The following is a 16,818-nucleotide window of genomic DNA, read 5'->3' on the forward strand; positions in this document are numbered from 1 at the left end:
CAGCATTCTGCTAAGAATCTAAAGTCTTTTCTTAAAAATACGTACATGTAAAAACTTACTTTTCACAAAATTATCAGAGCATATTCAAAAATATTAATGTTCGTATAAACTTACAAAAGTATGTTACATGTTTATTCAGTTGACTGGCTGTTTAGTTCTTCCCATGATATAGATACCTTCTTCTAGAGAGAGGTAGTGTCCTAGCAAAAGAGCTTTGTCGCGCAAGACGAAAAAAGAACGTTGTGACTAAAATAGCTACAAATAATTTCACGTGGAGCAGCGCGCACGCGAATATGGTGCAGTCTTGCTCCGATAGTTGGCACAAGCGGGTGGTACAGATAGCATGGCTACGAATTCCGTGCTTCTCTGGTCAGGGCAACGAATGCCCCTTCTAGGACTTGGGACCTGGCAGGTAAGGCATGAAATATCTGAAGTTTCGTAGTTTAACTAAATTTAAATTAAATGCGTTTCACAAACGCCCAACTCTTTGAATACAAATTGGTTGCCTTCCAAAGTATTGATCATCGCATAAAATAGCAAGGGATGAAATGCTATTAAGTGTCTGATTATGCTAGAACCCAGATTGTGGTGGAAATAGGGCCTAAAATTTAGTTTCAACTTAAACTTTCTATGATTCTAATCCCTCGTCTCCCATAACAAGTACCACAGGATACTTTGCTTCGTTGGATTTCAGGTTTCCACGGCGGTGATTTCTTCTGCAACGATTTTTGGTGGAAAATGCACAATTTTTCGATACATATTGTACAAAAGACGTATCAGTTGGTTTTCCAGAATTTTGCCGAAGTTTCGTTATACGATATGCTCTTTGTTATCCGTATTTCCTTACCAAACATATCCCTTTACAGGCTTCTGGAGGAATTTCCTCCCCGGTCGTAATTCTGAAAATCCTTCACGTGCACCAAACCAAATACCCGAGGTAATACGAACATCGTGGAAGCCCGCGTGATCAGCGCACAACACGCTCCTCTGCCTTTAGCTGGTTAAGAAATTCTCTACTTTTACAGAACCTCAAGGTTCATTACCACCCGCCAATGGCCTATCCTAAACCACTTGAATACATAGAACCTTTCAATATTTAATTTGATAAGAACAGTTTTTTGCGTTCTTTACGATTTAGCGTAATTGAAGAACGCCTCACGGGTACGTTCTGTTCGTGATGACAGGCACCACACTTCCAAACTACGCAAATATCTCCGACCCGGCACAACTTTGACGCCGCGTCCGCCATTGCAACGTTCAAGTTAACTTCAGCCGGGGGGGGGGGGGGGGGATTCCACGACCATTCACAGAAGTAACATTCTGTATTTTACTGTCCGTCCTGGGTCTATGGGACAGATCGGGCCAAGACCCTGGGCCCCCTTTAATAATTCACTAGAAATTGGAGATTTCCTACCAGCTACTGCACAACCATGATGGATAAACCTCTGGGATGACGCCACCACCAGATGGTGTTCAAACCGATTAATTTATGTATATTATTCCATCATTTGCCAAGAACCCCCAAGAGGGCTGTGAAGCTCCATTTTGAGATGGGCTAGTAGTCTAATTATAATACACATAAATTGACAGGCAGAGATGACATTAAATTACAAACATACAATTTAACAGGAATTTACAGATATCTGAAGGTTCACTTTTTTTAGAATTTCTAAATCATAGTTTTTAAAGTTTAGGGCCTCAGATTCTTGTATGGCATCAACAGAGTCATCAAATTGTAAGAGTTAGGAACCAGTGGCTTAAGTTGTTGACAGCATTATTAAAAACTATAAATGAAGATGATTTGTCTACTGGGATGTGCCATGTAGACAGTGCAGCACCCCAGAAATCTTCACACATGCTGTCATAAGATCCTAAAATCTCACAAAACTATAACTGTTTAGTTATGCTAAACAGAGAAATGTACTAATATACTGAAAGTCAGGCCAGTGCTATGGTGATTTTAAAATAATTGGATAACTCATTACTAAAGTGAATTGAATAAAAATTTACTTGGATATTATCCATCGTCTAGTAATAAAACGTAAAAAACGTAAAACGACGTTTCGGAGATGGGGCTCTATCTCCGTCTTCAGGTTCCTACTCAGTTGGGCCCACTAGATAGAGCTAATCCTTATCTCCGGACTGTACACTGGCTGCAAGACCAGTGTTCAGTTTCTGGGTGAGAAACAAGGAATGCCACTTTTCACACAGCTTTCCTCATCTGCATACATCTGTGTTTTAGTCACCATGAATAAAATATAATCAAGAGATTTGTGCTGTCAAAGATGCGAACAGACATGCCAAACACAGTTCTGAACCTTGACTAATTAATTGTGAAATTTATTGTTAAAAGGCAAAACCTGAAGAAGTTGAAAATGCAGTAGAGGTGGCACTTCAAGAAGGGTATCGTCTTATTGACACAGCCTTCAATTATAACAACGAAGAAGCTATTGGGCGTGCACTGAGACGGTGGGTGGATGCAGGGAAATGCCGCAGAGAGGAACTGTTCATTATGACCAAGGTAAAACAAAGCAAAAGTTTAAATATCAGCCACAATAGAGATAAAAAGCAGCTGCACAGAATTACATTTTGTCATGGCTTCTTAATACAAATGAAAAATTGCTACAGAAATTTGAGTAGAGGGGGAATGGCTAGTACATGGCTTTATGTATAGTTTATGATTAACATTCCAGAAGACGCTGCTAAATAAGTTAATGTGAGAGGTTTGTAGTGGAGCTGGTATAGCACAACCAATAAACCAATTGGGTACTGGCTAAATGATTGGGTTTCAGTTCCCAGCAGAAAGTTCTTGTTTATCTACATTCACTCTACCATGAAAAATATATGTGCTTTACTGATGAACAGTTAGCATGATTCATGCAATTTGCAACAGAAATTAACTTGATACTGAGAGATTAATCAAGTAAATGCAGTGTTAGATATTTCACTAATGACTAATTTAAGACATACCACACCCCACTTTTTTTCTCTAGAATTATGAAAATACTACAAAAAATGTTATGACACCTTAACTTTTTTCCTTAGAAGCAGTGGACCCCTCACTGACCTGAACTCACTTGTGTTGTTCTAAACATAGAGTATAATGTGTGTAGCGTACCAGGTTTGAAAGATACTGGGCTATATTTGTTTGTACCATACATATTTGAAAGAAACTTCCAAATACAAAACATTCCCATTACTTGATATTTTGACAATGTTGGCAGTTTGTACTTGTGTACTGCAGTATGAAATAAACTAATGGATTCAAAAGTTGCTTTTGAATAAGTTGCATATCATTATCACCACATGATGTCATGCTAAAGTTGTTAGCTTTTTATTTGGGAGGTGCAAGGTTTCAAGTCTCAGCCCAGAGGTTGGCTATCCTGACTGAGGTTTTCCATGGTTTTCATCGGCTTTTCCCGGCAAATGCCATGATAGAACCTTATATTAGGCCATGAATGTTTCTTCCCACATCCTTTCCACTTCACCATTCACCAACCATATTTGGGCTACTGCCAAAACCATTAATTAAACCATATATGGATTATTCTGAAAGATAAGAACTGCTTATATATGTGTAACTGTGGTCTTATTTCATAACTGTACAAGAATTTCAATAACAGGAACTTGTTTAAAAATTACTTAATTTATCCACAGCTTCCCCACATTGGAAATCGTGCTTCCGATGTGGAAATGTATCTTACTACATCACTACGTAGATTACAGCTTGACTATGTGGATCTGTACTTAATTCATGTCCCATTTGGGTTTGTACCTGATAATACTGGTGAGAATCCAGCAAAGAATGCTGATGGGTCATTTGTACTTGATGATACAGATCATCTAGCTGTGTGGAAGGTAATTTGACATTTAATATTATAGTTCCATGAAAGTGTACTTCAAAACTAGTGAAATCTGTATATAACAAAAGTTATCCCAAGTCTCTGGCATTAATATAATGTTGAATATGTACTGGCTTGCACATCATTTACTATAAAGGATGCGAATTAGATTTTGGTACACCATTACTGGTAGATACCATAACATCTATTGGGCAGAAAAATGATAATTTTATGTCAAAATAGATACTGATCCCTTAGAAAAATGTCAGAATTTAAATACAGATAAAATGTAAACAACACAAATATAATATGATGGCTTTTTAAATAATATATGAAATGTATTTATTATTTGATTAAAAGATTACGTCTTGCCCTCTCCCAAAATGCTGAAGATTAAGACAAAAGCTTTTCTCAGTGATTGATATGGTTTTGGGATATGATATATTTTCCTTAAAAAGTGCGTGAAAACAAAGAAAAATATTCTGATATAAGTGTGTGTGGGTGGGTAGAGAGAGAGAGAGATAAATTGGGGAATGAACAAAATTATAAGATAGGACTCTGTGATTTATACGTGGCTCATATTGTTAGGTTAGTTAAATGAATATCACAATAGACTAGACAAGTGGCTTTGTTGAAACAAAGTATGAACACAAAATTGTCATGGTAGAAAACTCTTGAAAAGTGACTACTTGGAATACTGAGATAGAGATTTAAAATACTTTATTTCAAATGGATCTTAAAAGACTGAATTTGGTAATGTAATATGGACTGAACTACTTCAGGATCATGTCCAATGGCAGACTTCGGTGTTAATTATATCTTTAAGTTCTAATGCTTTCAATACATTCGAACAAACTTGGATTGAAAGATCTGGTAGATTACTTTTGTAATTACAGTTTGAAAACAGTATAGAAAACTAACTGCTACAACACAGTTAAATGCATGCGATACTTAAATAGTTATAGCAGGCACTAGTGACATTTGATATTGTATTTGTGGTTTGTAAATTATGGATTTCCATTTCTTCTCGTAATACAACATTTACTATGTTAAATTAATCATAGGATTGGAGGATTTCAAAACATGGTTTATATTGGTAATTTAATGCACTTTTATGGTGGTAATGCTCCAAAGTGACTTTGTGTTACTTTGCTATATGTATATAATTTTATTAACACTGCAGCCATAAAACCAATAGCTTTTTTTTTTTAACATTTGTTAACTTAGAAGCAGTGCATTAATCTCTCCAATTTCACTTTATCTCTGCTAACCAAATATGTATTACATAAGCATAATTCAGAATTTGTGTATCCATTATTAGGCAATGGAGCAACAAGTGGATTCTGGTCATGCCCGCAGCATTGGTGTATCTAATTTCAACATATCACAACTAGAAAAGATAGTTGGTGCAGCCAGAATTTGTCCCGCTACACTGCAAGTGGAGCTTCATGCTTATCTGCAACAACCAGAATTACGTGCCTGTTGCTCAAAACTAGGAATCCCCCTCACTGCCTATTCACCCCTAGGTTCTCCTGGTGCGAAGCTCCATTTTCAGCAGAAGTACAATTTTCAATATCCGTGAGTTCATAATCTGTTTACAGACATATATATTCAAAATAACTAGCAAATGAACCAATAAAACTGAACATGAAATAAGCAACTTAAATTTAATAGTATTCTTTGTACTTCTTGTTTCATAACTGAAAAATATTTTTCTTGTGAACACAGTTTAAACATTTGTGGCCATTATTAAAAATTTTAGTTTTTGTGAATATATTCTAAGCACTTTGTGCCTGGTAAGAACGCAACTATTTATTTGTTAAGTATCCGGTGGGTAAAGTAAATATGTTTGTTACCTTCCATTTTCTCCATGAAGATCAATTTCTGTTATGCATATTCTTGAGCATTCTGCGGCAGATATTAGAAGTTCTGGAACAAAACAGTCTTGTCTTTCACCATTTTCCCCTCGAGTTTATTGCAACAAACACAAGACTTCAACACATCCATTTTTAGGCAATATGTCTAGAAATTGTTGAAACTGCGGTCCTTTATGTCCTTTATCTGAAAAGTATTTGATAAACTAAACGTTATCACCTTTCAAAACCATGTACTAATGAAGAAAAATAAAATTCTGAAGAGTCTGGACTGAGACACATTAACATTTAAGAAAGAAAGAAAAAAAACACTTGGTTTTTCTTATTTATTGTCCTGTCTGTTGAATGTCCATTGGACTTAACTAAGTGTGTGAAAAGTGATGAATAAGAAAAATCAAGAATCAACTTAACACACTGGGATGATGCACTACAAACTTATAAAGTACCGTCCAAATATATGCAAAATTTGGAATTTACTGGTTAAAGATTTCCCTTCCTGTTATAAACATGTTTTTACAATTTTGCTGTGGGAAACCTGAACTGACATATACCTATTTAAAAGTTATCACTATTAATTATCACCTGCAGTAATGAATGAATTATGATGGTAGTAATTCTGTAGATGCAAATTAAAATTTTGAGGCACATTTTGAAAAAACCTCAAAGGAACCTAACATGACTCACTACATCCACAAGTAGATTAGACTGTTAGTTTCCAAAAGAGAAAGAAATTAAAAAAGAGCAGCATTGGTTCTGTTCTGCTTATAAATGCTGGAACATTACATATTATTCATACTTCATGCTGTACAGATACTGTATAACTAATCATTTAATATTACCTTACATTTTTTTTGCCCAGGGAGAACAATGCACCAGACCTTCTAGAACATCCACTGGTGAAACAAATAGGCAATATTCATGGAAAGTCTCCAGCACAGGTATTACTCAGGCACCTGGTACAGCAGGGAATTATTGTAATCCCCAAGAGTGCGGACCCCAAACGCATTAAAGAAAATGGACAGGTACCTAATTTTATGTGCTGCTTAACCCACTGACTTACAGACTTTCTTATTCTTGCACCCTGGAAAGCTATTAGAATTACTTTCAGTGATTTCTTCCATAAAATCATAACTAAAAATATTACTTTTTTATGTGAAAAAAAACTTAAGTATATTCCTTCTTCTTTGTAACAGAATGAGGCTTATGAAGTTTGTTTCATTTCTTAGTATTAGAAGGGAGAATAGAAGTGGACAATTCACTCTCAGCTTAGGCCAATGGATTAATTCTGAAAATAGGAAAAATAGGATAATTTTATTTCTCAGTTTTATAGGAGTCACATTTAAAATATCTGTAAGTTTCAGTGAGATAATTTATTTCCTGCTCAGTTTTGTCTGTATGAGAGCAGTGTTCCTACTAATTTGACTCAAATGCCTTTCTTGAAAGAAAAACTCCTCCCAGAACCATAGTTCTTTTCAGTCTTGTCTGATTGATTCATACTATTGCAAATGTGTAGAAATTTCAATACATGAAACATCAATTATGTCATCATGTTACTGTAAAATAGTACATGTAATTGTTCAAGAGTGAAGCAGTAATTTTTCAGTGTGTCTCACTCATCATGTTCTATTTGTATAAGAACTAGAAATACGTGTATTGATGTTGACAGGTGCTTCTAAATATTTATTATAGTATTTATTAATCTCTGTCACCAGTGGCTGGATCATTTCCATGAAGAAGAGAAAAAAGACAGTAATCAGTTAAGAATTCTTGTTCACATTCGATGCCTTTTGTATCTCCAATCCAATGAGAGCTCCAGCAAAAGGATGGACACCACTATAATTCCATAGATGTGGTCTATGCTAAATGTTATATAGGCTTCCAGTCACATTACTGTTACCACAGTTACTAGTGTCTTTATTTGGCTCATTTTCACTGTCATGTTAATTCAGTACTGTGACGTGGTCACAGCTGCAGTTTTCAGTTTTTGGAAAACCCATTGAAGCTTCTATGGGGAATATATCCAAGATACTGGTTTCTCCTTTTTTTCAGCAATATGAAAATCATACTAATATTAAGATGATGTGACTTCATAGTTCTAAGAAATTTCATTTTGGCTCATGAAATGGATATAATACATTCCTTACTTGGGAAGGGAGTGGTTGTTGTTAGCCATATTGTATGGGATAATTTTTGTTAGTTCTAGCATAAAATTATCCTTGTATTCATTCAAGTCTTATCATAAACTACATAGAAAAATTCAGGTGCTAGTACATTTTAAAATTGTTAACCTAATCTAAAACTACGATAAACCATAGGAGTAATTTTTTAACTTTCTGTTGCAGATCTTTGACTTTGAACTGACTCCTGAAGAAATGTTGCAATTAGGTGGCTTAGACCTTGGGGAGAATGGCAGGATCATAAACTTTATGTTTTGGAAAGGGTAAGTATACCATCTGTTGGATTCTTTGCATGGCTGGAATTCAGGGGGGTGTGGTGTGTCACTAGTGGAGCCTTCTAAATTTAAAAATTATGTTTTTTAAATACTGATGTGTGAATGAAGTAATATTTTGTTTTTCTGAGGAAGATTATTTGAAATATAAAGTATGTATGAGGTTGAAATGTGTTTTTGGCATTAGTGCCATTCAAAGTGTAAACAGTTTTGTTTGTATACATACTTTGTTTCAATACACTACACAGTATGCAGGGTTTTAAGATTATTTGATTTTTATTAAAAACTATGCATCAGGAATTGTGCACAAAAATTTCAATTTCAATTCACATATTATCTGATCAATGTGTTGTTTGGTGTCATTTTGCTCAGAAAAAAGAGAATAACAATGACATCACTTCACTCAGATATCAATATTTAAGAACATCAATTCTCACTGTAAATGGCTCCACTACTGACTCATTGCTTCCCTGAAGGAAGCCCACACAAGCAAAACCTGGCAGAGTCATGAGTTGAATTCTACTGTGACCAGTTTGATGGAAACAGACCAATCTTACCAACAACCCACCAAAATCCGTATTATAGTCAGCGGTAGTCTTTGGCCGGTGGAATTTTCAAGGGGGGAGGCTAGGAGCGAGTCACTTGTGCGATAGTATAATGCTAACTGCACCGGGGAGCTTATCGGACTGAACGGCCAAACAAAAGAAATACACTGACCTTGCCACCTCAGGTGCACAGAGTAGGCCCGTACACCAGCCAAAAACTACTGCACCAACTATACTATGGAACATGTTTCTTACCTGCTGCAGCCTCAACTTTAGGGTAGCAAGTGTTACGGTGATATTTTGTCAGAAAATGATTAATGCACACATTTTATGTTTCTTAACTTTATTTAAATGTTTTTATTGACTTACAGAGTGGAGAAGCATCCAGAATATCCATTCAAGCAACAAGAATCAATATAAATATGCCGCCACAGAAAACACCTTACAGTATTGTAATTAAAGAATGGACTTTCAAGGAGAAAATGCATATTATGGAGAGTAAGTTGCTTATGAGTTGCAAACACTTGATTTTTGTTTTGGATGATGAAGTATAAATTTACAGTGACCTGTGATAAATTAAAAGTTGTACTCATAGTAATATTCATTTAGTGTTTGCTCCTCATCACAGATAAAACAGTCCAGTAGACCATGAACAGCAATATATTGAACATTTAATATTATATAATATAAATTTACACAAGGTAAATTATTTAATTTATATTCCTCCCAGATATTATGACAATTTTGGAAAAGCACATTTTGGGTTTGTTGCATACCTAACTCCCTGGTAGCAGAACCTGCAGGTCCACCACCGACAACACCAAGACTGCTACTGGACATGATCCTGAGCCTATGATCCATATTGAGATTATCCTCACATCTCCCCCTTGGTCTGCTCAGTGGTTATTTTTCAGAAGGATTCCCTACCAAAGTTCTATATGCACCCCTTGCCTTCCCAATGAATGGTATATATTTAGCCCTCCTAGATTTTCACTTTCCTTCCTATGTTAGGTGACCTGAAAAATTCATGCAGTATTCTAAATTCCTTACTTATTTCACCCTTCCTGTGTCAAAAAATATTCCTGAGCACCTTGTTTTCAAACACTTGTGTCCTTCCTTCGAGGTAAGAGACCATGTTTCACAATCATACAAGATACGAGGGTCGCTCATTAAGTAATGCCCCACATTTTTTTTCTCAGCCAATAATGAAGATAGAAAAGTGTACTTTTACATGCTTGAGATTTGATGTTTCCCGCGTTCGTGTACGGAGTTTCAAATGATTCCAACCGATAGCGGAGCTGTAGTGAACTGTTAAAATGGCGTCTGTGAACGACTCTCGTTACAAGCAACGAGCTGTAATTGAATTCCTTGTTGCTGAAAAAGAAACGGTGGTGAACATTCATAAACGTTTGTGTGCTGTGTATGGAAGCTGTGCAGTCGATAGGAGCACCGTTGGTCGCTGGGCTAAGAGAGTTAAAGCTTCAGGAAGTGAAGAAACCGAGCTCCGTGATCTGCCGCGCTCTGGGCGTCCTGCCACAGCCACCACTCCAGACATGTTGAACCGCGCGGATGCCATTATTCGTGAGGATCGGCGCATCACAACTCGACAATTGGCCCAACAGCTTTCAGTCAGCAATGGAAGTGTGATTGCAATTATCCAGGCTCTCGCATATTCGAAGGTGTGCGCAAGATGGGTTCCACGAAGTCTCACAGCAGACCACAGGATTCAAAGGAAAACGATTTCTTCTGAATTGTTGGAGCGTTTTGATGCTGAGGGAGAGGTCTTTCTGTCCCGGATCATTACAGGTGACGAAACCTGGATACACCACTTTGAGCCAGAGACAAAAAGGCAGTCAATGGAGTGGCATCATCCTCAATCACCGAGAAAGAAGAAATTCAAGACAACTCCCTCCGCCGGAAAAGTCATGATGACTGTCTTTTGGGACAGTGATGGGGTCATTCTTGTGGATGTGATGCCAAGAGGTGCGACCATCAATTCAGACGCGTACATCAGGACCCTGAAAACCCTCAAGAAGCGTTTTCGACGAGTTCGGCCTCACAAGCATCCAGCAGAAATTTTGCTCCTGCACGACAATGCACGCCTTCACACAAGTCTGAGAACCCGGGAAGAAATCACCAAATTGGGTTGGACGGTGCTACCCCATCCACCCTACAGTCCAGATCTGGCACCCTCCGACTTCCATCTCTTTGGGCCACTTAAAGATGCTATCCGCGGAACAAGATTTGAAGATGACGAGAGCGTGATTCAAGCAGTGAGGACATGGCTACGTGCACAGGACAAGAGCTGGTACCGGCAAGGCATGCATGCACTTGTTCCACGCTCGCGTAAAACCGTACAAGTTGATGGGGACTATGTGGAAAAATAGTATGTGTAAAGGAAACATTGATTTATATTGTCACTAAATTTGAGCCATCTTGAATAAATATGTTCTGAGGAAAAAAATGTGGGGCATTACTTAATGAGCGACCCTCGTAACTGGAAAAATTATTGTTTTATACAGGATGTCCCAGGAGGAAAGGTCAATATTCTGAGAGGTCATAGCTTCGGTCATTCTAAGCAAAAATGTGTATATGTACATGTGTCCTATTCTGAATGGTTTCCAAGATAGAGCTATTTCACTTTACAGTATGAATTTGGTGCCCAATATTGTCCTTCCCTATTAGATGTATCGCCCGCATAAACGAACGTCAATATGCACTCAGACAAGCAACACACCATGTCCTCTCATGAGTTTCAAAATGCATTGATGTTGACAGTGGAATTTTCGAAAATGTATTATACTAGGTCCACTGTGGTACTTTTGCAAGAGAACCCCGAAAATGGGTCACGATGGTCAAGCTTAACCATAGACGATGACAAAAAATTATACTAGGTAAACTGTACCAACTTTGTCACTTGAACAATAAATACCAGTATTAGAAACAGTACGTAATAGTTGGTGTACTGATCCATTATACTTGAATGCAAAAGATCTGATCAATAGTTGACCTATTATGATGGACTCCACATTGGATATCCCTGATAGTTTCATGCACATCAAAGACAAAACTTAATTAGATATGTACACATTGTGATAACATTTAGATGCTGTTTTCACAACCTTTCTCTGTTAGAAATATCTCAATTTATAGTAACTTTCCATTAAATCGTTTTACCAATTGCAGTAAAGCAGTTAATTGTGAAAGTCAAATTATATTCTAAAGGTTTCTGATGATGGTGCATTACAATCTGGGTTACTGAATTTTTTTAATTTTGTCCATCTGATATTCTAAAAAAACACTTCGAAAACTGGATTTGTTTATGTCCTCAAGTGTGTGTAGGGAAGAGCATCTACTCAGCTGGGTCCATTTTAAAGAGCTAATAAATCACTGGACTGAAATTTTAAATGTGAATGATAAAAAGGTAAATACAGCTTCATAACAGTTTTAACAGGATATACTGTATAAGTAAGCTAATAGAACTGAAATTCTGGGAGGGGATGCTTATATTAACATCCTTGTCGGTGAACAAAGAGCAGTTATTCAGACTCAACATTTCCTGAAACCCTAAACTGACAAACAGGACATACCAATCCTCAGGCTTCTTCTTTCAGGCACTTTACAGTCTTCTTAAAAAATAATTTCTGATGATACTGCCCTGTCGAGTCCCAGATCACTAATTTGGTTGGGAACCACTGACATAGAGCCATTATGAATAGACACATTTTTGTGTTTTCATGTAAATGAGCAATTGAAGTTCATAAACTGCCATAAAACCTATTATGACCCTGTTGTGGTATTTAAATTAAGAATAAAGCCAATAATGCCTATGAATTGCCAAATCGAAGTACATGTGCACAATGTGACAATTTATGATATGTTCATATGCTGTTTATCTTATAGTGAGTGGGCATATCTTTCAAAAATATAAATGTTGAGAGAGATGAATGACTGAACATTCCAGATGGCATGATAGAACTATCAATGTAACAGGTATCAAGTTTGCTGATTTAATAACTGACCATTTTAAATTTGTTGTGTTCAGTTTCAATATTTACAGTTCATAATGGTATCTAATTTAATACAAAGAGGTTCTTTGGTAATTCTGCACACATGATTTTAAAAGTTTCTAATTCAAAAGAAACATTTTATCACGATGTAACTTGCAAATCACAACATTATACAATATGAGACTATAACATTATATATTTTAAATGCAAGTATGTGAATCCCATTTTCAGAACCTTGTTATTCTTGTGAACAAAAAAGTATACTTAAAACATACAAACTATTGTCTCTGGTAACTTGGTAGAGCAATGGCTAAATATTTTATAGATAATACAAGAGGAAGAATTTTTCACAGTATGAATTCAAAATGATTTATCTGTACTGTTGGTAAATTAAATTGAAAATTATACAGAACTTTAACATAACGTATTACAATCAAAATAACCATCTAAGTCACTAATATCCTTCGTGTTGATTTCATTATGTTTACAACATGTTTTGGCATTCAAAGTTTCTCATTCATCAGATGAACCTATGTAATACAAGCTGTATGTAATTAGAAGAGGATATTTTCAGTGTTGTGTGCAAAGCAACTGTTGTTCTCCTCCTCTTATGTTAAAAATATACATGATACCAAACATTTAAAACATTAAAACAGGCCACAATTATTTTCTCACTCAAGATAACTGAAACTTCTTTATTTTTTCTAACCTATGCTTTCATCTGACTCATAAGATGTAGTTCAACATTTCCTCATTTTCAGAAGCTGAATTTTGAATGGGATGAAGACACTATAAGAATTATATATCACTCATGTTAATGTGGGGTGAAAAATTGATTTCCCAAATTCTGAACTAGATCTAGGACATTATTTCATAAATTTCTCACTCGCCCAAGTTTGAAAACAAGCAAGCAATGTTATGGGTATTAATGAGTGAATAAATAGTGTGTAGAACTGTTGAGCAAATAGGAATTAGACATTTATTTAGTTTTAAGTTTGTTTTAACAACACATTTCCACAATTAAAAGTATCACCTGATACACTGTCATACAAGTAAACATGATTCACGTTTGTTGCCAATGTGGCTTACTGGCTACATTTGGTGACAAAAACACAGGTGGATTTTCATGCAAAATCCAATGAATATGCTAGCAGATTTGTGATAACTTACATTTGAAATTAATTGGCATAAGTACAAATCTTCATGGGACTTGAATTCATACTGCTTTGTAAAATTCCTTTCGTAGATACATTAGCAAGCATGACTAAATATGCAAGTACAGGAACTTATACAGCTACTAGTAAGCAAACAGATTAATGTGCAAGCTTAATAACAAAATGCATCATGCACAAATATATATAAAAGCTGACTTCCTATAGAAAAATATGTCTTGATATCAGGAATACACACAAATATTTTAAAGAAAATATGGAGACAAATCTTGTAAAACCACCTACTAGGAATGATTAAAATGTAATGTGCCTTCTAGAAAGTAAATCTTGCTTCAAGTACCTTTCATTATTGTTTGTTGAAGTATGAAAAATACCTATCATTGTTAAAAGCTTGAGGTACTGTATGCGAGAGTAAAGTCCCTGTGTCGTATGTGGCCTGAAAGTCACGTGCTGCACTACTAGCTGACCAAAAACTCTACTTGTTCTAAATATATGTAATTCTGTATACCACTGAAATTATAAAACAATAACAAGACAAATAAATGAACATTGATACTACAAACTGCAGAGGAGCAGAAAGCAACAAAGTCATGTGAGAAATATCTTTGTATTAAATACCAATGTTCTCTACTCAGGAATAGGGGGGCCACGCATGCACACATCATAACTTGTCTACCGGGCCACCTTCATTATAAGTATTTACGTAACTCTCATATACGGTAGTACAAACATGAGACCTGAATCAAACAAAATTTTGGTCTGGGTACATTTATACAAATTATGTATTATGCTCAGATTTATGATTAGTCATAAATGCATGGCCTTCACCCGATTGTGGCAAAAACCATGTGCTTATAATGTTACTGTTAATAGTACTAATGCGGAAAATGAACATTCTGAAAAATGTAATCTTTTTAAAAATGATAATAAAGTGAAATTTTAATTTCATGTATTAACTGGTAGTTTGTACAGATCTCAAATTATTATGGGTCCATTTCAAGTATTTTATTTCTATGCATGATAACATTCAGATATACTATACATTTTCCTAACCAGCATTGCATTACTGCACGAGAGCAGTGAAATGTTTTCCACCACTAACATGTTTAGTGTGTATTTTCTACAAGTTCAAACTCAAAAATTTCATTATAGCACACTGCAAAAACTAATTTGTAATTTAATTCTTAAGTGAAAAATTGTGAAAGTACAACAAAATTATTGTTAATGTCTCTGAATTTGCACACTAGGAACAGAACATCAGAATCTGATAAAATTGTTTATTCACAATGAACATAAAACGAAACTACTATAAGAATTTCATACAAAAAATTATATACCAGCAAAATGTGTTCAGCATGTTCCTTTACATTTTCTTCCTACAAATACAAGTTTTCATTAACAGAAGTGTGTTGTCATGTCATATCCTGTGATGATTCTGATTATCAAAATAACATTGTACTGATCTATGTTCAGTTTCTTACTATGTAGCTTATCTGTTGCCATGTTTAAATTATTTTAAGTAAAAGTAAAGTAAAGTTTGTCCCACTATACGCCATGTAGGCGTTTGGGGTGAGTGGAGGTATAGCTCCTCTCTTCCTTGACCTCAGCACTAGATGGGGGTGAGTGGTCAGCATCACGCCCCGGCCGGCTTTACCCCCGGGAAAGGACCCCGGTACCCATTGTAGAGGAGGCTGGGTGGGCCCCAGAGCCGGTCTGGACGCAGAGGCTAGAGGAAAAATCCTCTGCCCTCGTCGGGGATCGAACCCCGGTCGTCCAGCCCGTAGCTAGTCACTATACTGACTGAGCTATCCCGGCTCAAATTATTTTAAGTACTTTACATCTAATTAATTTATTTCTCTTTTTAAATAAAGCTGCAGTTGGAACTTTCAATACAGAATGATCTATTTGTAAGACTGCATGTGATTTAATTCATTATCATTTACAATGTGAGGCCTAAAGCCACCCACACTTGCTGCTGTTCAAATATACCATGTATCTCCATAATACCATTTCATATGCTATCTGCCGCTTCAGTCACTGTTGCTGCATCTGTAGGCAACAAAACAAAATGTATTAGACACACTATACCTAATTAAGTTGGTGCAATATACTGAAGGTTGACCTCTTTTTCCAGAGGAAGGAAATTATTTATATGCTTCAGGCCATTGTTCATCTGTTAATTTATTTTATTTTTGGTTAACAATACTGTCAGCAGGTTAGACTAGACAGCTTTGAATGATAGGATGATGACAAAGGAAGTGGTCATTTGTAAGGTACTATCCCAGCATCTGGAGGAAACTATGATAAACCTCAGTCATTACATAACATGCTGGATTTTTATGGTGAAGAACTGTTGGTCCTCTTGTCCTAAACCCAAGCTGCAGAAAAACCAATTACTGGCTTTGTATGAGTACTTACTTCAGTATATTCACAGCTACTCTACATCTGGAGGCATTCTCTTCCTTCTACATGTGGATGTACCTTGACAAGGGAACCACTATGAAGGAAAGCTACAGGAATGAATTCTTTGCCATTTTAGAAATGCTGTCCATCTTCATCCTGATGCAAAGGCATTCTGAGCTGTAAAAAACCAAATCAAATGTAATATTTCACAAAGTTGTATTTCACCATATATGGTCTGATATCTGCCTCTGCACCTACTACATTGGTTGTAACATCAGATGGCCCCTTCGCTCAAGCGTCCTCATAACTTTATCTAGATCTTCACTATTACTAGCAAGACAGATGGCGATCATCACGTGGAACAACTAATTAATTTACATGCAGTTTAAACCCAATCAATTCACTATGTATTATGTTGTTTACACTTACATCGTGCGGCCTCTGTCCGAAAATTTGTTATTGTCTTTAATTGCATTGGTAGGTGTCAGAGGTCCTCAATCACTCTCTCGCGAGAAAAGAAATC

The 16,818-nt window shown here is 36.1% G+C and overlaps 1 protein-coding gene across 1 annotated transcript; it reads left to right on the forward strand.

The window, feature by feature from the left end:
• The first annotated feature begins 115 nt into the window (after positions 1 to 115).
• Positions 116 to 9,312, forward strand: LOC110830751 (1,5-anhydro-D-fructose reductase). Its single transcript, XM_022066019.2, has 7 exons — positions 116 to 412; positions 2,354 to 2,521; positions 3,658 to 3,858; positions 5,164 to 5,420; positions 6,576 to 6,738; positions 8,059 to 8,156; positions 9,082 to 9,312. The coding sequence occupies exons 1-7, from the start codon at positions 344 to 346 to the stop codon at positions 9,128 to 9,130; spliced, it is 1,005 nt and encodes a 334-aa protein (XP_021921711.1). The 5' UTR covers positions 116 to 343; the 3' UTR covers positions 9,131 to 9,312.
• The last annotated feature ends 7,506 nt before the right edge of the window (positions 9,313 to 16,818 follow it).

The sequence above is a fragment of the Zootermopsis nevadensis genome, unplaced genomic scaffold, assembly GCF_977971745.1.
Source record: "Zootermopsis nevadensis isolate Lab colony 2312 unplaced genomic scaffold, Znev_1.0 Znev_ptg000013l, whole genome shotgun sequence".
Taxonomy (NCBI): Eukaryota; Metazoa; Arthropoda; class Insecta; order Blattodea; family Termopsidae; genus Zootermopsis; species Zootermopsis nevadensis.

Bases quoted from the DNA above. Each gene is read 5' to 3' on its own strand.
- LOC110830751 (XM_022066019.2), top strand. From the start codon at position 344: ATGGCTACGAATTCCGTGCTTCTCTGGTCAGGGCAACGAATGCCCCTT. The intron at 3,859-5,163 runs GTAATTTGACAT...ATCCATTATTAG, and splicing joins ATCATCTAGCTGTGTGGAAG to GCAATGGAGCAACAAGTGGA. The intron at 5,421-6,575 runs GTGAGTTCATAA...TTTTTTGCCCAG, and splicing joins AAGTACAATTTTCAATATCC to GGAGAACAATGCACCAGACC.